The sequence below is a fragment of the Prionailurus bengalensis genome, chromosome D2, assembly GCF_016509475.1.
Source record: "Prionailurus bengalensis isolate Pbe53 chromosome D2, Fcat_Pben_1.1_paternal_pri, whole genome shotgun sequence".
NCBI lineage: Eukaryota > Metazoa > Chordata > Mammalia > Carnivora > Felidae > Prionailurus > Prionailurus bengalensis.
This window is the reverse complement of record NC_057351.1, coordinates 80,071,387-80,096,782: the sequence shown is the minus strand read 5'-3', so window position 1 is coordinate 80,096,782 and position 25,396 is coordinate 80,071,387. Positions and strand designations below refer to the sequence as shown.

At 43.8% G+C, this 25,396-nt stretch overlaps 1 protein-coding gene across 1 annotated transcript in view; it reads right to left on the bottom strand.

Annotated features, from left to right (window-relative positions):
- Nucleotides 1–2,299: 2,299 nt before the first annotated feature.
- Nucleotides 2,300–25,396, bottom strand: part of ABRAXAS2 (abraxas 2, BRISC complex subunit) — a 30,801-nt gene continuing 7,704 nt past the window's right edge. Inside the window, exons 3-9 of the mRNA XM_043597811.1 lie at nucleotides 23,441–23,477; nucleotides 20,642–20,708; nucleotides 11,792–11,982; nucleotides 10,171–10,290; nucleotides 9,573–9,657; nucleotides 7,905–8,019; nucleotides 2,300–4,504 (exon numbers count right to left, since the gene is read on the bottom strand). Of these exons, the coding sequence (XP_043453746.1) occupies nucleotides 4,035–4,504; nucleotides 7,905–8,019; nucleotides 9,573–9,657; nucleotides 10,171–10,290; nucleotides 11,792–11,982; nucleotides 20,642–20,708; nucleotides 23,441–23,477 (1,085 nt within the window). The 3' untranslated portion in view covers nucleotides 2,300–4,034. The remainder of the gene's footprint in view (nucleotides 4,505–7,904; nucleotides 8,020–9,572; nucleotides 9,658–10,170; nucleotides 10,291–11,791; nucleotides 11,983–20,641; nucleotides 20,709–23,440; nucleotides 23,478–25,396) is intronic.

Here is a 25,396-nt window from a genome sequence, read left to right as displayed (position 1 = left end):
AATGTAAGTGAAATGCCAAAACTTTCCCTGAATCTGCTTGCCATGAGGTCGAAAAGTAAACATTTCCCACTATTTATTAGCACCACCTTTGCAGAACCAGTTTCCTTTCAGTCTTCCTGTCTGACAGAATTAAGGTTTGCTGTGAGACAGAAGGAAGCAGAGCCTTGTAGAATGATCTTCCAGCAACTGAAATGAAACCTGTACTGACCCAGAACAAGGTAATAACTGTTTTTTCTATTGTATTTTTATTTTGCATTCCCCAGACTCCTTTTTTTAGCTGCGTAAGATATGGATTCACAGGATGCCTGGGTGGCTCAGTCGGTTAAGTGTTGGATTCTTGATTTCAGCCCAGGTCACGATCTCACGGATCTTGTCATTGAGTCCCGCATGGGGCTCTGCGCTGACAGCATGGAGGCTGCTTGGGATTCTGTCTCTCTGCCCCTCTCCCCCGCCCATGCTCTCTCAAAAATAAACACTAAAAGGGGCGCCTGGGTGGCGCAGTCGGTTAAGCGTCCGACTTCAGCCAGGTCACGATCTCGCTGTCTGTGAGTTCGAGCCCTGCGTCAGGCTCTGGGCTGATGGCTCGGAGCCTGGAGCCTGTTTCCGATTCTGTGTCTCCCTCTCTCTCTGCCCCTCCCCCGTTCATGCTCTGTCTCTCTCTGTCCCAAAAATAAATAAAAAACGTTGAAAAAAAAAATTAAAAAAAAAAATAAACACTAAAAAAAAAAAAAAAAAAAGATATGGGGGCGCCTGGGTGGCTCAGTTGGTTACGTATATGACTTCGGCTCAGGTCACGATCTCACGGTTCCTGCATCGGGTGAGCTCGAGCCCGACTTTGGGCTCCATGCTAACAGTGTGGAGCCTGCATGGGATTCTCCTTCTCTCTCTGCCCCTCGCTCACTCACGCCCTCTCTCACTCCAAAAAAAAAAAAAAAAAAAAAGATATGGATTCACAAGATGGTACATTTAAATCTTTTTTGGGAGCACCTGGCTGGCTCAGTCAGTGGAACGTGCAACTCTGGATTTCAGGGTCAAGAGTTCAAGCCCCACGCTGGGTGTAGAGATTATAAATAAACTTAAAAAAAATCTTTTTATTAAAGCAGTTATTGTCACTGCTCCACTTTGGAATTTTAAAACATAAATCCTTAGAGTCTGAATTTTGGGGATGAAATTTCTGTTTTTATGTTTTGGTCCTTCCCCAGAAAAGCCAATTCCAACATGTAACTAAGCATAGCCAGACTTCTAAGTAAGTTAAAAAGAATCCTGTCTTCTTTTTTCTAAATAGTTGGAGGAGACACAGAGTAGAATCTTGAAGGGCTAGAGCCCCCATTTTAAAATCTCACTGAGGGGCGCCTGGGTGGCTCAGTCGGTTAAGCGGCCGACTTCAGCTCAGGTCACGAGCTCGCGGTCCGTGAGTTCGAGCCCCGCGTCAGGCCCTGGGCTGATGGCTCAGAGCCTGGAGCCTGCTTCCGATTCTGTGTCTCCCTCTCTCTCTGCCCCTCCCCCGTTCATGCTCTGTCTCTCTCTGTCCCAAAAATAAATAAACGTTAAAAAAAAAATTTTTTTTTAAATCTCACTGAAACAGCCTCTAGCCTTGGATTTTGGAAGAGATACATTGCTCACCGGGAACGGCTCACACAGAATCCAGAAAGTGCTCGCTAGCCAGCAGATCCTCATCAGAAGGCAGTTCTGTAATCCCTATGACTCTAGGAGCACCAGGTTCTATAACGTCTAAACATCTAAACATGGTTAGCTTGATTCAGGCAGGAATCTCTTCAAACAAGACCAGTGCTTATGGGAAAGGTGCCTTTGGGGGACTTTCTAAGATTCGGTGTTGCACTCAATGGATACTCCGTTCTCTTGGTACTCAACACATGCTCCTTGAAATCAACAGGAACATATTAGTAAATAGCGTTCTCGGATTTTCCCGAAACCAGCCTTACCCAAATTCTGAACGCTGGTAAGTTTTCGTGACCTTTAGGAAACCGTATTAAAAAGGCCCCTGGAGGGCTCAGTTGGTTAAGCGTCCGACTCTTGATTTCGACTCGGGCCATGATCTTATGGTTCGTGAGCTTGAGCCCCGTGTGGGGCTCTGCACTGACAGTATGGAGGCTGCTTAGGGTTCTCTCTGTCCCTCTCTTTCTGCCCTTCCCCCGCTTGCACGTGCGCTCTATCTCAAAAAAACAAACAAACAAACGAACATTTAAAAGATAGAACACTGTATTAAGTCTCCTAAGAATGGCCTGAGTGAACTGAGGCAAGACCTTGGTGGGTGCTGAGACAGACGTCACAACGGTGGTACCATGATTAAATAAGTTTTTATTGTCACATTTAACTGCTTTGTCAGATACACATTGTAGGTTTCAGTATGGCATAAAAATAAAGATATTTTCCTGAATGTCAGAATCTGAACAGAGGAGATGGCTATGGCACTTAAAAAAATGAAATTCACACTGGTGCTGAAGCTGCTAGAAAGGAGCCGATAACCAGAACACATGTGCAGATGAAGAGGTCTGCAACATCTCAAATCGAATGGCAGTGGTGTAAGGCCAACAAAACAGTGACAGCAGGAAAGTACAGACCCCAGAGTGGATCTCGGAAGAACGGCACTTTTAGCATTTCATTTGTCGGTCTACACGGTGTCATTTAGTATTGGAACCGAAGCTCAGGGAGTCGACCTCTCTCCAACAAAATAAAACTACTCTTCCAGAACCCGGATTTTAAGCCTCTTTTAAAACCTTTCTTATCCTCACAGGTTTTAACTAGTTCACGGGAAAGGCAGTCACATCCCAAAGCATTAACTTCGCGGGCTGACCTCATCACAAACGCTGGGTCTTGTCATTTCCAAACCAGGAACCTAGCGCGCTCATGAATGTCTTTAGTAGTTTCACACATTCTGGGCAAAACTAGAAAACAAGCGGTAATTAAATAAAAATAGAAGTGCATCCCAACAGAAAGTCTCTACACATTCCGCAACTATCCTCCAAGTAGCAATTTAAAAAATAGTAAGTATGGTTATTCAGGTTTAAAACGAATCTCTAGTCACCAAGATTCCCAAATGGTTTATCAAACATCTTTCCTCCACAAATAAAACTAACACTAGGATTGGTCAGAATTGCTAAATGCGGTCTATCCCTTACGTACGAACTCGGCTAACTCCACTGCGTCTGGAGTCTGTTCCGCATGAAGCGCAGGTCTGGAGCAGAACTCCTTTCTGTTATCTGCTGCTGTGTGTCCTTCGGTTGGAAGACTCCAGAACAGAGACCATAAATGTGGCTAGTGCAACAAAGCAGTCACTGTCATACCCCGAAAGAAAAATAAGTAATTTATTTTATGACATACTTATTTGGATGATTACTTACTGGTAATTAGTATCTCTACATTTTTTTTTTTTTTTTAAAGGCAACCATTTTAAGTGACAACAGATATCAGGCTAGTAGAAAAGAGTTGAAACAAAGCCCTCTCTTTTGATCTCACAAAGTCATGCAGACTAGAGAAGGTCCATCCGATTTGTTCCAATCAGGCTTCTTGGAATTATCAAAATTTCTTTCTGGCAAAGATGAATTTGGCTCATCATAGAAAGAAGGTTCTTTGAAGGCTGCTGCTAAACTCGTTTCCCTTTGAAAAAGTAAATTTCAAGGCATGATAGTGCAAGAGGTAAGTTTTTGATTTATAGAACATTTATAGACTAATTGTGCTTAGTCTCTAATTTTTCCAATTTATTTGAAAGAACAGAAACTATGTTGATAAGTTTCACTCTGCCTAAATTTACCAGTACATCCATGAATCGCACCAGAATTAGGACAATTTGATTATCTTAATGATTCGGTCGCGAAACCTGCGCACTGTGACTGCAGGTGGGAACCGGCGGACGTGAGGCTCCTACCAGTTAGTTCTGTGCCCGGGGACCCTCCTGTTGGGTGTCCGGGGCTCTGAGAAAGCAGTTCTCCCCCCTCCCCCAGATTAAGTCCTCAAACACCTCTCTCAACAAGCAATGAAGAAAAACCATGCTAAGTGGAGAGTCTCTTGTTTAGCTAAATCTGGGAGGTCTGAGTGTTCCTGGAGCCCCCGTCGGGATGTGTCAGGGCTCGAGAATCCCTCGAATGGGAGTATTCGCTGTTAGAGGGTTCTGTGGGGTCAATCAAATTTTCATAATCGCTGTCATCGGACTCCTCGACACTGTCTCCAGCTGCTCTTTGGGAAGGAGGAAGGTCTGTGTCGCTCCCGGGACACTGCAGTCCGGCACTGCTGGAAGCGTAACTGGAAGAACCCACGGCCTGCGGCCGAGGCATGAAGACACTAGTTTCCATGCGAGAATGGCTCAAAGTACTTTCTTGATTGTTTGGGTGAAAATCAGAATAAGGGGGAGGAGGATCGGAGGCCTCTGCGTCTCCAAGCGTACTTCTACCTTCGGCTGCAAGCCCAGGGTAGGGCATCCGGGGGCTGAAGGCCGGTCCCGAACTTTCGGATGGCACCTGCCTGCTGATCATCGCCTGCTGCAGTCCTGGACCAAAACAAAGAAAACTGTAACACTTTCTCTATTTTGGCAGCTTTGCAGCTCAACGCACTAAGCAGTCAGCCTGAATGTTCCAGAGAATGGCAACAAAGCAGTGAAACGGATTACTACTCTTAGTTATCTTACATGTGCACGGTACTTCGTAATTTACAAAACATGTTCCTATAATTTATTTAAGCCTCAAAAGAAACTTCTGCGGGGGGCGCCTGGGTGGCTCAGATGCTTGAGCGTCCGGCTCTATAGCTCAGGGCATGATCTTGTAGTTTGTGAGCTCGAACTCTCTGCTACCAGTGTAGAGCCCACTTCGGATCCTGTCGCCCTCTCTCTGTCCCTCCCCGGTTCGTGTGCTCTCTCTCTCTCAAAAATAAATAATCATTTAACAAAATAATAAGGTTTTCAGGTTTTATTATTATTATTATTATTATTATTATTATTATTCAGAAGGTTTTAACAAAAACCTTCTGAAGTCGTCATTATTAATATCACTGTTCGCCAAATGATTACACAAGGGACCAGAGTTCAGAAAGGCTAAGTGACTTCACTAAGGGAGCAACTAGAAGTGAGGCCCTGATACTCAAAGGCAGATCTTCTAATTCCAAATCCTGTGCTGTTTCCCTCCCCTGTTGCTTACTGTGCTTACAGACTGTGGGGACGGGAATAAACAGTCCTTACCACCCGTGGCAGTCATTTGAATGTGACTTTCTTCTTTGATAGACATCAAAAGCATTTCTCTTTACAACTACTCATCACAATACACTCGTATACCATTTTCTCCTTCCAAGTTTAAAAGCCCTATATTAGGTGGCCAATTTTCCAGGTTCTAGGCCATAAATACAGCACATTTTTTTTCTTTTTTTTTCTTTAAGGTAAGCTCTACACCCAACGTTGGGCTCAAACTCACCACCCTGACATCAAGAGCTGCACTCTCCATCGATTGAGCCAGCCGGGCACCCCAATATAGTGCATTTTTGTGTATGCTCTGGAATAATACCACAACTAGGAGTCCACAGCCTTGAAAAACACTCATACAAAATTTAGAAAAGAACAGAGAAAATAAAATCACCCATAATTCTATCACCTAGATAATACTATTAGACTTTTGGTGCAAAGAGTACAGGATTTGTTGGAGTTAAAACATAAACATTTTAGGGGCATCTGAATGGCTCAGTTGGTTGAGTGTCCAACTTCGGCTCAGGTCGTGATCTCACGGTTTGTGAGTTCAAACCCCAGTCGTGCTCTGTGCTGACTGCTCAGAGCCTGGAGCCTGCTTCAGATTCTGTGTCTCCCTCTCTCTCTGCCCCTCCCCTGCTCATGCTCTGTCTCTCAAAACTGAATAAATGTTAAATAAATAAATAAATAAATAAATAAAAATTTAGGGTTAAAAAAAAAAGATAAAGATTTTAGATGTCAACCCTTCCCCCCCTTTCTGAATTCCAGTCTCATTATCTACCCTGGCGTGTGTGTGTGCGTGTGTGTGTGTGTGTGTATTTTAAACATAGCTGACATTGTGTGTTTATGTCATTTTACATCCTAGTGCTTTCTGGGTACTATTTCAGGTCATTACTGGGTATTATCTGGTAATATGCTGGTAATATAGTGGGTATTATCCCAGGTCATTAAAAACTCACCTTAATGGCTGTACAATATTCCACCATATAGATATGCCATAATTTATTCAATTATTCTACTGCTATTTATTTGACTACTCCAATAGGTTGTTTCTAAGATTTTAGAGTTACAAAGTTGTGATTATTATTCCTGTGTAGAAATCCTTGTCTGCATTTCTGATTATCTCTCAAAAAATGTTAACACTAAATGTGAATCAGGTATCACTTACCTGGAAATATAAATTACCTTTTAATTGGTTTACAAATATTTTTTTTAAGTTACTTTTTTTAAGTTTATTTGCTTATTTTGGGAGAATGTGCATCCAAGCGGGGGAGGGACACAGAGAGAGAGAGAGAGAGAGAGAGAGAGAGAGAGAGAGAGAATCCCAAGCAGGCTCTGCTCTGTCAGTGCAGAGCCTGATGTGGGATTCAATCTCTTAAACTGAAATCAAGAGTCGGACGCTTAACCGACTGAGCCACCCAGATGTCCTGGTTTGCAAGTATTCTTCTTAAATCAGAAAAGATTATACATTTAATGTACACATGTTAAATCTGGTGATGCTATAGCAAACATGTCTCTTCCCATGCTGGAATCAACAGATTCTTGGGCCTAATTCTCATTCAACCAGCTGGTTCCCTTAGCCTAATTGTATCCATTCATCCACAGCTACCAAAAAACAGACATTACAGCCTTTGCTGTGATCCTATGAATCAAATGTGAAGTTAAAAGAATATTGGATCTGGGAAGGCAAGCTGGTGCGGCCACTCTGGAAAACAGTATGGAGGTTCCTCAAAAAACTGAAAACAGAACTACCCTACGACCCAGCAAGTGCACTACTAGGCATTTATCCAAGGGATACAGGTGTGCTGTTTCGAAGGGGCACATGTACCCCCATGTTTAGAGTGGCACTACCGACAATAGCCAAAGGATGGAAATGGCCCAAATGTCCATCGAGGGACGAATGGATAAAGAAGATGTGGTATATATCTACAATGGAGTATCACTCGGCAATCAAAAAGAATGAAATCTTGCCATTGGCAACTACGTGGATGGAACCACGTGGAGGGTATTACGCTAAGTGAAATTAGTCACTCAGAGAAAGACAAAAATCACAGGACTTCACTCCTATGAGGACTTTAAGAGACAAAACAGATGAACGTAAGGGAAGGGAAACAAAAATAATATAAAAATAGGGAGGGACAAAACAAAAGAGACTCATAAATATGGAGAACAAACTGAGGATTGCTGGAGGGGTTGTGGGAGGGGGGATGGGCTACAGGGGTAAGGGGCAGTAAGGAATCTACTCCCGAAATCATTGTTGCACTATACGCTAATTTGGACCTAAATTTAAAAAGTAAAATTAAAAAAAAAAAAAGAATATTGGGTCGCTCCTTTATGCGGTATGATGAACACGGGACATGATCCCCACCAGGGAGGCGTGCGGGGTTATTAACTCAGTCAGGAACTTCACATCTGCTATGAACAGACCGTAGCGGTCAAGGCACACAAGTCTGCGGCAACCCCTTCCTGCGATTTATTCTCACTTGCTTCAGCCTTTCTCCTTTTAATCTCCTCTTTTGGTTTCAGAGACTTGGGAAGGACACCATGGGAAACAGTACTTCTCTTCTGGAAAGCTTAGAGACAAGCAAACGCTCTCTCGCCATCAGCCTCACGCGGGGCTGGACGAGTGTACAAGGGTTCCTGTGATTTATCGTGTGGTTCGACGTTTGAAACGAGACGCCTCCCTGATACCAAATGGTGAAAGTAATGGGAAACTCACTTCTTTCTTGCTCCTTTTCATGTTTCCTCTGAGTGATTTGTCTTCTCAATTTGTTCACTTCTGCCTGACAAGACGCAACAACTCGCTCGCTCTTTTCCACATCTGCACACACTGCCTGAGGGAAGAAATGACAACAGGAACAGTCCGTTTCAAATTCAAGCACGAGGCGTTCCACGGAGACAGCACTGACTGGAGCCCTAGGAAGAGCTCAGACGCTGCCTCGAGTCACAAAGCAGATGTGGGAGGCAGAGCAGGATCAGGAGGGCCCAAGGGACAGGTCCTGTTATCCACTGACTTGCTTCCTTAATTCTGTGAAGATGATGATGCTATTGAGCCTCTGGACTCTTGAAAAATAAGGGTAAGATGGGAAAGATTTGATTCTTTCCCTCGCATACCAGTCTAGCATCCAAAGGATGAACAGCAGATGGGACAGGAATGAGAGGCTTTCAACTTTAATTTATAACCAACAATCAAAAATCAGATGTCACAAATAAACTTACTTCACAGAAAAGATTTATCATTGGGGAGAGCGGGGAGGAAAAGTTTCAAGTCGAGACTTAATAAAGACAGCCAGGGAGTCTACACCTATGCCACCCGGCGACTCCCATCAAGGCACGCGATGCGTTACTGGCGGCCGCACAGCAGGCCTTATGCAGTCGGCAGTGAAATGAGAACAGCCACTCTGAGGTCGGCTAGACAGTGCTGACAGCCTGCAAAGAGCACGGTCATGAATTTAGGACAAAAAGCTGTGTTTCATGCACGTTCCTTCCATAGCAGAAATACCAGAAACTGCCAGAAAGTAGGCCAGTCACCAGCGAGCCTGTATAAAGCTCCCTGTGCTGCTTGGTGGGCCGGGACCCTACTCTGGAACGCTAACGCTGGACACTGCGTCGTGTGTGCTTTCTGCTTTGGCCCCCAGCCGATCAGTGTGCTTCCCTCTTTCTCGGTAGCTGCCTGCACTCCCCTCGCTATTCCTTGGGGCTTCTTCCTCAAAGCTAGGCTTTCTCCAGGTCTGGGAGAGCTTCTTCAGCCACACCACTTCCCCTCTTGTTCTCAGAGCCTCTTTGGTTCTTAGGGTTCAGAGCAAATTACTCCTAGGAACACACTGGGGATGATGAAAAGATCGTGGGAAAGTACTGTTAGCACCTAGCTCAATCACTGGCTTGTAGGAGATGTTTCCATAAATACTTGTTGCATGAATGACTAGGAATGAACAGGCTCCAGGGAGATCCTCCCACTCGATGGAGGCAGCTGGGGGCAAAGCGAGTGAACCGGAGCGAAGGAGCAGGGCTGTACCGGTCACGGGCGCCCTTTGATGCGGTCCCAACTCCGAGTGTCCTGATGGAGACAGCTGTGTCCTCAGCAATCCTTTAAACGTGGAATGTATTTCCCCAAAGAAAACACTGTTATAAACGGGGTCAGAAGTATTTAAACTAGTGATACTAATACTGTACTTCAGACTCTCTGCTTTTCAGGCGCATAATGAGACGGCCTTTTGTAGGCTGACGTGAGTAACTACCCCACACATCTGATACTATTTGGGGAAAGCACATTCTGACTTTTGGACCATGATTCATTTGTCAGTTGGGAGATGATTAAAAATTAAAGTAGAATTAAAAGCACTTGGGCGTTATGAATAAGATAAAAAACTAGTAAATAGAGAGTTACCTGCACTTTCTCCTGAAGTGCATTATACACCTGATAAATCGCCCTGATGTCTTTCATGACTCCATCCTTGTCAAAAAAGTCAGTACTAGAAGACAGGAAAAAGACGTCACAAAATTATCACGACCAGAAAGGCATTTTCCTATCACTTCCGCCTCAATTCATTACGTAAATGCTACAGTGCCAAGTGACTGTCTCAGCAGCAATGCCCATGCCACTAGAATCACGGAAGAGAACAAAAAAAGAACCCATGTTACCAAGACAACTTGAAAAGTAATAAAACGCTACCCATTTTTCAGTGACCACATTTAGCTCTGGAACCTCAGAAATATGCATACTCTTTCAAAACTTTTATTATCGATTGCAAAAAAAACAACAACAAACAACTGGGGCAAATGTTTAAAAACAAAAGTACTGGTGAAGGTAAACTATCTTTTCGATAAGCATGAAATTCTGACACGTGGCGGTGGTGGGCTAGAGGATGACCTAGCTGCATTTTTCCACTTCAATCACATCAAGCTTGATCTCGCCTGTCGCCATGAATCTGTTAAACACTGTTCACGGAAGAAAGGAAAACACTTCCATTTTACTTTCAACTTACCCATGCTCTTTGATAACTTTGGCGTAACTCTGAGAAGTATTTGGCACTGAAGAAACTTTGTACTCTTGCTGGCTAGTATTGCCTAGATTGGGGATAGCAAGGGATATCCTTTGATTATACCTGCGGAAGCATGGAGAAAGACCATGTCAAAGGCGCTGCTCTGCTTGAACCATGGGTCCTGGCAGTAGGAGTTGGGAGTCTCGGCACCGATGAACTACCAGAAGGTCTCACGGAGCACCTATTTTTACAACCCAAGGACATATGAACTGGTAGAAACTCGACTGTAAACTCCTTGAGAGCAGAGGTCCCGTCTCATACCTCCTTTGCATCCCCACAGCAACTGGCAGAGCGCTGAGGTTGTTGTTAAGAGCTCAGGAAATACCCACTGATTACTTAATGAAATCTTGCAAACGGCTATTTAACAAGTAATAATTGTTTTCACAAAGGGCACCTGGGTAAGTAGCTCAGTCGGTCAAGCATCCGATTTTGGCTCAAGTCATGAGCTCACGATCGTGAGTTCGAGCCCTACACTGGGCTCCCTGCTGTCAGCAAGGAGTCGGCTTCGGATCCTCTGTCTCCCTCTTTCTGCCCTTCCCTGCACGTGCTCTCTCTCTCTCAAAAATAAATAAACATTTAGGGGTGCCTGGGTGACTCAGTTGGTTAAGTATCCGACTTCGGCTCAGGTCATGATCCCACTGCTTGCGGGTTCGAGCCCCACGTCCGGCTCTGTCCTGACAGCTCAGAGCCTGGAGCCTGCTTCAGATTCTGTCTCCGTCTCTCCGCCCCTCCCCCGCTCAAGCTCGGTCTCTCTCTCAAATATAAATAAAAACAGTAAAAAAAAAATTTTTTTTATTAATAACAATTATTTTCACTAATGTTCATGTAATATAGTTTACAAGTGAATTTCCAGAAAGAAACCTTTCTGTTATTTACAGATAGAGATCATAATCATGATTTTTTTTTTTTTTTTTTTTTTTTTTTTTTGCTTTCATAAGTTCACAATGCAAAACCCTCATTAACCAGTAGGTGGATCAATTTTACAATTTTCTCTTTGAAATCGGTTTTAAAATTACAGGCTTCCAGAGCAGTAAAACTGTATTTCTACATAATGGATTATGGAGAAGCAAATGATGATTTCCAGCTATTTATTCCTATAAGAATTTATGCATAATTAACATATCTTGCTAATGCTTCTTGATTCAAAAACAATTTTAATTTATACAACTGACAGGAAAATACCTTCTCTCATTACAAAGAAAGCTAGCTGAAAGAGAATTATAAAAGCTCTTTTTTTTTTTTAATGTTTATTTGTTTATTTTTGAGTAAGAGACAGAGGCAGAGCATGAGCATAGGAGGGGCAGAGAGAGAGAGGGAGACACAGAGTCTGAAGCAGGCTCCAGGCTCTGAGCTGTCAATGCAGAGCCCGACGTGGGGCTCGAACCCATGAACTGTGAGATCGTGACCTGAGCCGAAGTCGGAGGCTTAACCGACTGAGCCCCCCAGGCGCCCCAAAAGCTTTTCTTTAAAGATGCAATAATATGCACATTGTCAAAGTCATAAATCTCAATCATTTGCACAACATCTTTACTGTTTACGAGTCTGGTGGGAATTCTTTCTTTACCTTCGATTTGGCCTAAAGAGAACATATTCTAAAGCATGAGTGGAATTGTTGGCGGTAGAGATGAAGCTGAAGAGAAGGAAGACGAGGTCGGGCACCCCAAGGATGCGGGTGAGCTGCTTATGGATCACCTGCTCTCTGTAGGACATCTGCTGCTGTGTGTTTCGCCGGAATCTGTACCATCCAATAACTTTCTGCAATGAAAACAGAAGGAAGAAAGGTATTAAAACTTGCATGAAATCTTATGAATTTAATTCTGAACGTATCGATACAAACACCTGTAAACGCGTTCATAGCAGCTTTACGTGCAATAGCTCAAAACCAGAAATAACCCAATTGTTCATCAATAGGTGAATGAATAAACAAACAAGATTCCTAGAAGAAAACACAGGCGGCAATCTTTTGACGTCAGAAACATTTTTCTAGATATGCCTCCTCTGGCAAGGGAAACGAAAGCAACAATAAACTATTGGGACTACATCAAAATAAAAAGCTTCTGTGCAGCAAGGGAAATAATCAACAAAACTAAAAGACAACCTACTGAATGGGAGAAGATATTTGCAAATGATGTATCCAATATGGGGTTAATATCCAAAATATATAAAGAACTCCTACAACTCAACACCAGAAAACCAAATAATCCAATTTAAAAATGGGCAGAGGACATGAACAGACATTTTTTTGTAAAGAAGGCATACAGATGGCTAACAGACACATGAAAAGATGCTCAACATCACTAATCATCAGGGAAATGCAAATCAAAACCACAAGGAGATATCGACTCACACCTGTCAGAACAGCTAAAAAAACAAAAAACAAAAAACCCACAAGAAACAACAAATGTTGGTGAGGATGTGCGTAGAAAGGAACTCTCGTGCACTGCTGGTGGGAATGCAAACTGGTACAGCCGTGGTGGGAAACAGTACGGAGGTTCCTCAAAGAATTAAAAATAAAATTACCATATGATCCAGTAATTCTGCTACTGGGCATTTACTCGAAGAAAACAAAAACACTAATTTGAAAAGATGTACACACCCCTGTGTTTATTGCAGCATTAATTACAATAACCAAGATATGGAAGCAGCTCAAGTGTCCATCCATAGAAGAATGGATAAAGAAGATATGGTAATATACACGATGGAGTATTAGGTATAAGAAAGAATGAAATCTTACCATTTGCACCAACATGGATGGATCTAGAGGGTTTAATGCTGCGTGAAATAGGTCAGTCAGAGAAAGACAAATATTGTATGTTTTCCTCATACGTGGAATTTAGGAAACAAATGAACAAAGCAAAAAGCGATCAACAAAAACGAAAAACAGACTCTTAACTACAGAGAACAAACTGGTGGTTGCCAGAGGGAGGGAGGTGGGGAAATGAGTGAAACAGACGAAGGATTAAGAGTATGTTTATCATGAGGAGCACTGAGTAACGTACAGAATTGTTGAATCATTTGTAAACCTGAAACAAATACAATACTATATATTAATTATACTTGAGTTAAAGATTATAAATATACATATATATAAACTTTTAAAAAAGGGACAGAAGGAGATTTTGCAGGGATATGTTCATTATGTTATGCTGAAGGTTTCATGGGTGTATGAATATTTCAAAACTTATTTAAGTGTGTACTCTAAATATGTGCAGCTCACTGTATGTCAATTATACCTCAATACAATGATTTAACGAGTTTAGCTTCGTCAGCTCTAACTATGGGATAACTCAACTGTCTAAGCAAATTCGACTGTTATGCTCTCTGGAAGAATATTTCTTGTAATATGATCTCCTAGACACCCGTGAGCTTAATCAACTGCTCCTGGGCCCTACCAAACCTGCAGAATCAGAACATCCAAGGGTAGAACCAGGAATATAAATTTAAAACAATTCCTTGAGTTTTTTCTTATACACACTAACGTTTGAACATCTCTGTTGTGGAAATACTTAACTCTATCAGAAGAATAACCTTCATATAGCCTCTTTCTTTGAAACATACAACTTAAGTGAAAATCCTGATTTAAGAAGTAAAGGTAATTAAAAATTGTTAGCATCACTTTTTTTCTTTTTTTTTAACATTTTCCTATTTTTAATGTTTATTACTTATTTATTTATTTTTAATATGAAATTTATTGTCGCATCACTTTTTTTCTAATGTTTGTTTATTTTTGAGGCAGAGAGAGCACGAGTGTGGGAGGGGCAGAGAGAGAGGCAGACAGAGGATCCAAAGCAGGCTCCCCGCTGACGGTAGTAAGCCCAATGCGGGGTTTGAACCCACAAACCATGAGATCACGACCTGAGCTGAAGTCAGAGGTTCAACCAGCAGAGCCACCCAGATGCCCTTGTTAGTGTCATTTTAAAATTAATAGTAAATTTCGATTATGTTTTGGAACTTTCATGTAGGAAGGAAATGAACCAACCTTTGCTGAACCCCTGTGCCCAGCCCCCAGATAGCTGTATTACAAATATTTTCACTAATTATCACAACTCTGGCAGGTGAGTAATGTTTTCTCCACTGGGTTTATATCACATGCAAGGAACTACAGGGAACAAAGAAATAGTTCCTGCCCTCGTGGACTTATTACTGACTATATAAAGCCTAACTTCCAATAAAAGCAATTCATTCTGCTTTTTTTTTTAAGAAATATATATATATATTTTTAATGATTATTTATTTTGAGAGAGAGACAGAGAGCTTGAGTGGAGGAGGGACAGAGAGAGACACACAGAAACCAAAGCAGGCCCCAGGCTCTGAGCTATCAGCACAGAGACCGACACAGGGCTCGAACCCACGAACTGCGAGGTCATGGCCTGAGCCAAAGTCGGACGCTTAACCAACTGAACCACCCAGGTGTCCCCTGATACTCTTTTTTTAAAAAAATGTTTATTTATTTATTTTGAGAGAAAGAGAGAGTGCACACAAGTGGGAGAGGGGCAGAGGCAGAGACAGAGACAGAATCCCAAGCAGGCTCCACAATGTCAGCACAGAGCCCAATGTGGGGCTCAATCTCACAAACTGCGAGATCATGACCCAAGTTAAAATCAAGAGTCGGACGCTTAACTGAGTCACCCAGGCGCCCCAATTCTGATGTTCTTTAAACAAAAATAAAACCCAAACATTTTCTAACAACGTTAAATCTTATAAAATAGGTTTTGTCCAAAGTCGCGGAGCTAAGGAGTGACACCTAAGATGGGGAGACTGTCTGCCTGTCTTCTCCACTGTATAACGGTAACTGTACAGTTCCAAACTGGTCACATGACAGTGGTCATTACAAAGCAAAAAGCACTTAAAAAAAAAACTGGGTAAGAAAAATCATCACCTTTCTGGAGCTACTGGTGCCTGAGAACACGCCATATTGCACCGCGAGCTTCAGGAGTATGACGAGTAATACTAGAGTTAGTGCCTCTGGGGGTCTCTACTCCCCCCGCACCCCTGCAAAGGCCTGAGCGGTGCCAGCACATTGGTGGCTCCCAAGAAACACTCACTGATGAACAGAATCTTGCAAGGGGCTACTGGGTGAGCACTAATGCTTTTCACTAATGATTCCAATTGTTTTATTCCATTTGGGTTTTGTTTTCAAATTTTTTTTAAATTTTTATTTATTTTCGAGAGAGAAAGAGCACGAACGGGGGAGGGTCAGAGAGAGGGAGACACAGAATCTGAAGCAAGCCCCAGGTTCTGAGCTGTCAGCACAGAGCCTGACGCGGGGCTCAAACTCATGAACTCGAGATCGTGACCTGAGCCAAAGTCGGATGCTCAACTGACCGAGCCACCCAGGCGCCCCTCCATTTGTATTTTCTGAGAAGCGGGGAGCTTTACACATTTATTTTGGATTTCAACTGATAGTAATATACTTATTCATTTGATATTTGCTAAAAAGATGACCCGTCATTCTGGTCAATGAAAGATGAGATGCCCAATTAATCCACACTAGTGACATTTAGGATTCTACCTTTTAGAGCTTAACAAGCTAGCTGCAAGACTACTGAGAAACTGCTTCACTGATACTAAAAAGCCCATTTTTTGACAATTATGTTTGGGCCGTGAGGAAAAAGTGTGGACATCTTTCCCTACAACCTTATTTCTGAAGTTTTATAGACAACTTTTCACAAAGACTTCCCGCTCTGCTCTCAACTAGACATTCACTTACATTTTTTGGAGCCAAAGCTATCTATCATCCCCAGTCCTGGGCACACTTGTCACTTTCACGCCATGCGCCTTTTGGCCTTACGATGATACTAGGGTGGCAGTTATGTTTATCGTTATCTACTGCAGGGCAGATAGTCCAGAAGGGAGAAACCCTCCTCTCGCTTGCTGTTTTGGCCTTAGCCAAAACCCTGAGGCTCGTGCGAACTTTGTAAACACGAGATGGATTCTGCCAGGACAGTGATTCCGCACGCTGCCACGGATGTCCACACTGCACCTGCTGGGGGATTCTCAGAGCACAAACCTCAGCCTCTATCTCAAGCCTACCACCAAAACACGTTTCAGCAATGTTGTGGACTTCCTATACTTGAGAGCCGCATACTCTTTTGTAAACATATTCCTAATATATTTCACGTATTAGTTTCTGTTGTGACAAAAATCTTTATTGGCTTGTATTTTTTTTTAATCTTTTTTTAACGTTTATTTATTTTTGAGACAGAGAGAGACAGAGCATGAACGGGGAAGGGTCAGAGAGAGAGGGAGACACAGAATCCGAAGCAGGCTCCAGGCTCTGAGCTGTCAGCCCAGAGCCCAACGTGGGGCTCGAACTCACAGATGGTGAGATCATGACCTGAGCCGAAGTTAGACACCCAACCGACTGAGCCACCCAGGCGCCCCATTGGCTTGTATTTTTTAATGGAAAACTAGGAACCTGAGAACTTTTAAAATTACTGTATGTTTATTTTATGTGAGTTCAACTTACTAAACTTTTGTTCAATTCTTAGAATTTTTCAATTAAATATTAGACCTGAAGCCTGTCTACCAAAGAGGCAATTTTTGAAGAGATTCTATCAGCACTTTCTTAAAGAGTTATTATTAGATAGAAAAATATTTTCTATGTTAGACACTGTTTAAAGTACACATGTATTTTTAAGCCTAATGGGTCGTTTAAAATTTTTTTAAAACATTTATTTATTTTTGAGAGACAGAGAAAGACAGAGCACGAGAGAGGGAGGGGCAGAGAGAGACGGAGACACAGAATCTGAAGCAGGCTCCAGGCACTGAGCTGTCAGCACAGAGCCCGACGCGGGGCTCGAACTCATGAACTGTGAACCGCGAGATTATGACCTGAGCCGAAGTCAGATACTTAGCTGACTGAGCCACCCAGGCGCCCCCAAGCCTAATGTTTTAGATGTACCTTTGTAGGTAGTACAATAACTGTTTCGAGGTGGCAATGCAATTTTGTACCTTTCCAGGGGGGGTGAGGCTCAAACTAGAATCAACTATAAAGTTTTCAGTCATCAAATATTATATGTCATCTTTGCTCTCGCACTAGAAATTTGGATTTTTGAAAGGAATTCTTTTTATTTTTTAATGTTTATTTATATTTGAGAGAGAGAGGAGGGGAGAGAGAGAGACAGTGAGTGAGCAGGGGAGGGGCAGAGAAAGACAGTGACAGAATCTGAAGCAGGCTCCAGGCTCTGAGCTGTCAGCACAGAGCTGGATGTGGGGCTTGAACCCACAAACTATGAGATCATGACCTGAGCCCAAGTCGGATGCTCAACTGACTGAGCCACCCAGGGGCCCCATTTTTTAAAAGAATTCTTAAAGAGTTTATAGTATGAGGTGCCTGGGTGGCTCAGCTGGTTGAGCCTCTGACTCTGGATTTTGGCTCAGGTCATGATCCCAGGGTCGTGGGATTGAGCCTTATGTCAGGGTCCATGCTGAGTGTGGAGCCTGCTTAAGATTCTCTCTCTCCCTCTGCCCCTCTCCCCACTCGCACATTCTCTCTCTCTAAAAAAACAAAAACATTTTTTTTTAGGGGCACCTGGGTGGCTCAGTCGGTTGAGCGTCCGACTTTGGCTCAGGTCATGATCTCACGGTTCATGGGATCAGGCCCCACGTCAGGCTCTGTGCCGACAGCTCAGAGCCTGGAGCCTGCTTCGGATTCTGTGTCTCCCTCTCTCTCTGCCCCTCCCCCTGCTCATGCACCAGCACACATGTGCACCCACATGCTCTCTCTTTCTCAAAATAAACTTAAAAATAGGCATATATATATGTACACATATATCTTACAAAGTCCCCCCCCCAGCAGCAGCATCACCCCACTCTCCCTTCCCGAAGTAAATACTTTTCAGTTTGGTTGCCTTTCTTCCAGATTGTTTTCTGTACATCCAACTACTTGTTCAGATTTTTGTCTCTCTATCAAATAGGCTCAAATTAGAACGCTACTTTTTTCACGTAACACAACTTGAAGATCTTTCTAGGTCATCACATGAGAACTTCCCTCATTCTTTCTAATGGCTGCTTCATATCCCACAGTACAGAGGTGCTGGCACAATATACTTAACCAGTTCCCACTGGTTGGATTGCTTTCAAAACCCTCACTATTAAGTAAAGGTGCAACAAACATCCTCGTATGTGGATTCAGAGGCCAGACTGCTCAGTTCAAGCCTTGGCTCCGGCATTATTACTTGCTGGCAACCTTCAGCAAGTTACCCTTAGTTGCCTCAATTGTACAGTGGGGATGAGAACTATAGCAATGTACCTCCTGAGACTGTTCCAGTACAGGCAAAGCGCTTACAGCACGGCCTGACACAGAGTTAAATGTTCAATAATGCCAGCTTTTTGTATCCTTGTGCCTGGATGCAAATGTTTACTTGGGCCAGATTCATAGAGGTGAAACTGCATATTTAAAAGTCTGTCACTGGGGCGCCCAGCTGGCTCCGTCGGTGGAGCGTGCAACTCTTGATCTCAGGGTCATGAGTTTGAGCTCCACGCAGGGTGTAGAGATTACTTAAAAAATAAGCAGGAGGGGCACCCGGGTGGCTCAGTCAAATAAGCGTCCGACTTCAGCTCAGGTCATGATCTCACAGTTCGTGAGTTCGAGCCCTGCGCCGGGCTCTGTGCTGACAGCTCGGAGCCTGGAGCCTGCTTCGGATTCTGTGTCTCCCTCTCTCTCTGCCCCTCCCCTGCTCATGCTCTGTCTTTCTCTGTCTCAGAAATAAATAAAAACATTAAAAAAAAATTAAGAAAAATAAAAGTTCGGTGTCTAAAATGCGAAAATAAATGGAATGAGGGGGTAGGTTGGTAGTCAGGAGAGGAAAGGATGGGCTGCCGAGAGATTCCGGCATACGTGCTCTTGGGCAGGTCACTGAAAACAAGAGAGCAGGACCGTGATGCCTGCGGCTGCTCTAACTCCCTTCCCCAGGTGGACGGACGATGGGGTCAGACTCCACCAAGACTGAGCACCTCCTGAGCTCGCCATCATCCGCGAAGCTGTCCGTCCTTTCTTCCAGCCTTCCCATTCTTCCTTTTATCTTCCCTGCTTTTCTTTCTGCCTTTCCAACTGGCAGTGCTACTGAGGCGGCAGTAGATGGGAAGGCTGCCGACCTACTCTGCCTGCCCTCTTACCCCCGATGGCCTTCGTCAGACACCTCGGGGGCCAAGTCCCCACAGTGCTGGCTCTTTGTAACCAGGAGTGATCCTTTGAAAGCTTTTTCGTGATACATGCTTCTAGACAAAGGCATTTTGTTTTCTGTTTGACAAATTGGAAACTTGTATTAACTTTTTTCCCTCAAGTGATAGTTTAATAAAAAAAATCTATTTTCCTGGAATAAAAAATGTCAAGGGAAAAAAGTAAAACCTACACATGGTACAACAGAGTAAATTAGAAATGAGATTATCAGACAACGCTGCAGCAATAAAACTGGCTCATTTTCAATTTTTTTTTTCAAGTTTATTTATTTGGAGAGAGACAGAGAGCAAGTGGGGGAGAGCAGAAAGAGAGGGGGACAGAGGATCCAAAGCGAGGTCTGTGCTGACAGCAGAGATACTGATTCGGGGCTCAAACTCATGAACCGTGAGATCATGACCTGAGCTGAAGTCAGACACTTAACCCACCGAGCCACCCATGTGCCCCATCTTTTTTTTTTTTTTTTTTAGAAAGAGAGTGCACAAGCAGGGGAGAGCAGCAGAGGGAGGGGGAGGGAGGGAGGGAGGGAGGGAGGGAGAGAGAGAGAGAGAGAGAGAGAGAGAGAGAGAATCTTAAGCAGCTGAGTGTGGAGTCTTACATGGGGCTCGATCCCACGACCCTGGGAACATGATCTGAGCCAAAATCAAGAGTCAGAAGCTCAACCGACCGAGCCACCCAAGTGCCCCCCAATTGTAATTCTATTCAGGCTTGCTTACCACATAATCAGAACACGATATGCATATGTTGACAGAAATAATAAACACATGACCTTTTGGAAAAACATCTATGTTCAATGTTAACTGAACTTGAAAGAATAATATACCCAAAGACGTTTAATTATGACTTATATTTTTTAGAAACATTTTTCCTGATTATAAAATTAATGCATGTATAGAAGATATTTGCAAAATTATTTCAAAAATTACAAAATGGAAAATTAGAACCATCCAGAATCAACTCAACTATTTTTAACTCTCTGAAGTATAATTCCCCCCCCGTTGGAGTTTTACATAATAGAATCATACTATAAATATCTCAATCTTTTTCTATTGATATGTTAGAAACATTATCTCACACGTGCGATTTACCTTTAAAATCTACTGAAGTCAACAGAACTCTCACACATTAATGACAAACCACATTGTCTCATTTTACATTCCTTTCTGGTTTTAAGGTTAGATGATAAGACAAAGAGGGATTTCCGAATCAGACTAAGCAAGAAATAGAACATACCTTTCTCCGATCTTTAAGAATCCTGTCCAAACTCTCTTCGTTAACTTTGCTTGCATAGTCATAAAAACTGGTTTTTTTAAAGAGAAAATATATTTTATTAAAACTGTGTAGTATTTTGACACGAATACGCTTAGCCTCGTGCGACTATGGGTCACTGAATCCCAAAAGTTGGTAATAGAGATAGAACTGCTTGTCTTCAACAGATATACAGAGAAATCTATCTCAATGCTTTCTGATGATAGAAGGTATCTTTTGCATCAAAGAATACTCAAGAGACTGATGAAATTGTATTACTTCCACACGTGGGAGGTACTGATAGCAAGTAATTATGAAACGTGTGGTTTCCTTGTTTCTAAGTATCAATTACTTGGGGTGGGGGGAGGGGGACACAAGAGCTCCTTTTCTGAGAAGTGCAGAAGGGAGACGAACATCTGTTAAATGTTTGGCTGATTTCTCGTGTTATTTCATTTCATTCTTGCCTCAATACTGGTGAGTAGGTAGGTATTAGCACAGCCCAACATGTTCCGAGTTCCATTCCCATTTTTGTAGATAGAGAGACTCAGGGTGAGCGATTTGCCTGCAACCGTAGAGCTGGCAGATGGAAGAACTGAGATTTGAAGCCAGGTCCGACCCTCAAGTAGACCTACCTGACCCGGATCCTGTGGTGAGCAGGCCAGGCACGATGATGCGTGGGCCTTTCCACCACTGGCTGTGCTTTCAGGAATGCCGTCCCTCCGCCTTCCTCCCACCACCACAAGCCCAGGCCTTATAAAGCAGTGAGAAGTTCAAGAAAGAGTAAAAACAGGGGCGCTTGGGTGGGTCAGTCGGTTAAGTGGCTGACCGGCTCAGGTCATGATCTTGTGGTTCACAGGTTCGAGCCCCACCTGAGCCGTCTGTGCTGACAGCTCAGAGCCCGGAGCCTGCTTCATGGATTCTGTCTCCCTCTCTCTCTGCCCCTCCCCGACTCGTACTCGGTCTTTCTGTCTCTCTCTCTCTCTCTCAAAAATAAATAAAACATTTTAAAAGTTAAAAAAAAAAAAGAGTAAAAACAAAAACAAAGCCACGGAACTGGAAGTCAGGAGAAACCAGCTCCTGCCATGCTGCTTCTCACTTTATGATCTCGGGTGAGTCACTTAACCCATGTGGTCTCCATTTCCCTTTCCGGAAACAGGGAGTAGACATAGATTTCTAAGGTTTCTTTCAGCTCCAAGAATTATAGGTCTATGATTTAAACTTAAATCCTGGGGTGCCTGGCTGGCTCAGTTGGAGGAGTGGGAGTCTGTTGTTCTCACCCACGTCGGGTGTAGACTACATAAAATAAGTAAATAAATAAAATTTTAAAGCAGACTTAAGTTAAGTCCTTGTTCTGGTACAATCTTACTGACAGCATTTTAAGGAACTCCTCAGAAAGGCTAGCAGAGCTTTGCAGAATCAGGGCCAAATCGGATACTTTCATGGACCAAACACAGGGAATGTGAGGACCAGGGCCCGAATCACGTCGTGTGCTCTGAGATTCTTCTCAGATGAATTGCTTGCTTTGCTTCCCACTCCTCTTCCAATTACGTGTAAATCTGAAAGTGATGAGGTTTTTGGCTGCTTTCAGGCTTTGTCCACAGGTAGCCATCTTGCATGAGGGCAAGCCTCTGAAATCCTCAATGGGTGGGCGTGTGTGTGGTGGGGGGCAGAGGGAGGGGTCCCCAGGAGTTCTTGGGTGCAAGGGGCTGGGTGTTTGGGCCAGCTGAGAACGAGACAGGGGTCAGGGTGAGAGCGGGGGACATACAGCAAGAACGGCTAGGCACGAGGGGTGGGCAGGTGTTAGAGAAGGGAGCGCTGACCGAGAACGCTGAATTGCACTAGCGTGGGCAGCTCTAGAAGGGAGGTACTGGCTTCTGGGAAGGTAGAACACACCCTCAGGGGTGGGGGTTAAGAAACACTGAGTTGGAGCCATCACGGCAACCATCGGGTGGAGGGGTCTGGGGCTGAGAGAGCAGGCAGAGGCCCGATGGGAGTCTGTGGAGAAGCGTGGTGCATAGAGGACACTGGCACTTTTCTCTCTTGCCCTCCACCCCTGTCATTTGCTCCCTCCCTTCTGAACGGTGCCCTCCCATTTCTTCCTTTCTGTCCTTTAGTTGGTCTTAGTATGCACCCGGTGTATATTAACTTATATACACGCAAAATGAAGGTTCCATCTTTCCTTTCCTTTCCTCATAAAGTTGAACACTGAACATTTTTTATTCTTCTTAAAAACACCCCTTAAGTTATTTTATCCATACGTGATCCTTAACTTCCTGCTCTGGGGCCGAACAGTCCTTGGGAGGGTGCCGGAGCAGGCTTTCATTGTAAACCAGTGAGGCCAAGATTTATACCATCCCTCCCCTTTCCCTAACCTAACACAGTGCCCCAAACACATAGGTGTTCGTTCACAAACAAGTGAATTTGGATGCCCTCAGTTTTACGTGTGACTTTATAGCCACAATCAGCTGCAGACCTAAATTCATTAGTTTTTTTTTAAATTCCAGTTCTTTTTTTTTTTTAATTTATTTTTGAGAGAGAGAGAGAGAAAATTAAAAAATTTTTAAATTTATTTTGAGAGGGAGAGAGAGAATCCCAAGCAGGCTCCACGCTGTCATCGCAGAGCCTGATGAGGACCTCAGTCTCACAAACTGTGAGATCATGACCTGAGCCGAAATCAAGAGTTGGGTGCTTCACCAACTGAGCCACCTGGGCGCCCCGAAATTCACTAGTTTTTATCAATTAATATTTTAATGAGGACTAAAAGTGACAAAGAATGTGGCTTACCTAAAAAGTTTTGAACAAGGCTGATGATTATGGATTTCTGTAATTAGAAAGAAAAAAAACACATCTCAGTTAATCTGGTAAGATACAGGCAAGTATCAAATAGCCCAGGATTTTTCTTTGTTTTCTTAACTAAAATCTTGAATGAAAAGACAGCTTTCCTCTCCCTAGTAGGTACTAGTGAAGGCAGTGTGCCTTCTTAACACTTCAACTCAGGGACACATTCTCAGTACAAAGTCAACTGGAGAACAAGTTCTGTTTCCATCTGTCCACGAACGAGAAGCACACATCTGAAAGCTTTTATTCAGAACCCGCAGCTATTGTGTGCCCTCATTCAATCTCACCTAGTTAAACAAAGCATAAGAGGAAAAAGTAACAACTGACTGGAAGCATTTAATCAAAGTGTGTGAGCGCAGTGAGGACAGCTTGGGGAGAGGAGGGCCTACCCCCCCCCCCCCCATCAATAACCCACTAATGGGCTCAGGACAACTTGGGCCAGGTGTTTTGAGGGGGAAGGGAGGAGGAGACTCTGGAGGCCTGTTAACCCTTTCAAAGACGGTCAGCACCAAGGGAAACAGTCATTTAGAAGGCAGATCCTAATGGCTTCTGGAACTATTGCTGGGATTAACCAGAGTGAACAATTTCTTCAAGCTCATCAGGGGGCTTGGGGTCTGGGTTGCTTTACAAGACCATGAGACGAATTAACCATTCAATTCTATTAATAACATTCTTCTGGACAGAGGCTAATCACCTGTTGTTTAAAAAGCCACAGGCACAGAGTTCCAGGCTACAATTTTAACGCAATTAAAATGAAACCATGACCCTGGAGGACATGGGACTGTGTCCATTAGCTTCTGTCCTAATGTTAACGCTGCCAGAACATGCGCACGAATGCAGTTCCCCCACTGGGAAGACCAGTTCATCGCCTCGCGTAGCTGTGGACCAAGTGGTGCAAACAAGAAACCTTCATCTAGAAATCGTTCTCTCTTTCATCACCGAGCATAATACATTACACCATCCTACGTTATTTCAGATACTACTGGTGATGCGATTAGAACGTGGAACATTTGTAGCAAAAACTTTAAAAATTAGAGTGCAGGAAAAAGAGAAAAAACTCACCTTCTACTTTAAAGGGTATTTTCAGAAACCCCCTCGAGTCAGTTCTGAACCCCAAATACACATTGTTGTCATCAACTGCCCAGCAGACTTGTCATGGTTTACAACTGGGATTAGAAGCACCCTAAAGATATGTCCTAGATATCGTGTGGCATTTGCTAAAGGAAGCTGAATCTTTCTCCTAGAAGATTTTTTGCAAGGCCTAAGCGCTCCATGGAGAAGACTGGGTGAAAGCCTGAAACGCGATAAAGCCGCAGATGACCCGGAAGCCGGCTGGCACGCTGGCTGATAGGTAGGCCTCTGAAAACAGGCAGAAGCGGGGCAGCCTTGCTTGCGGCCCCAGAGTCGGCCGTGCCTCTAAGCTCATCCGTGTGGTCAAGACTCCTCTTCACACGTGCAGGGCGTCTCTTCACTCATTTCCTTAGAAGTTCGCTACCCCCGGACCTTCGGCTGTTCCCGCCAATCGATCGTCCTACCTCTGCTTCTCCTTCTGGGGGTGACTCAGTTCCACTACTCCCAACCTTTCCAGTAACTGCAGTGGCATCACTTCATTAACCAAGGAAGCCCTTGGGTGGTGGTCTGCTCCCTCCCCTTCCTAGAACAAAGGGTGGACAGCTCTATTTAAAGTGAGTTAGCACTGGGGCGCCTGGGCGGCTCGGCCGGTTGGGTGTCCGAGTTCGGTTCAGGTCATGATCTCGCAGTCGGTGAGTTCGAGCCCCGTGTCAGGCTCTGTGCTGACAGCTCAACGCCTGGAGCCTGCTTCGGATTCTGTGTCTCCCTCTCTCTCTGCCCCTCCCCCTCTCATGCTGTGTGTGTGTGTGTGTGTGTGTGTGTGTGTGTGTG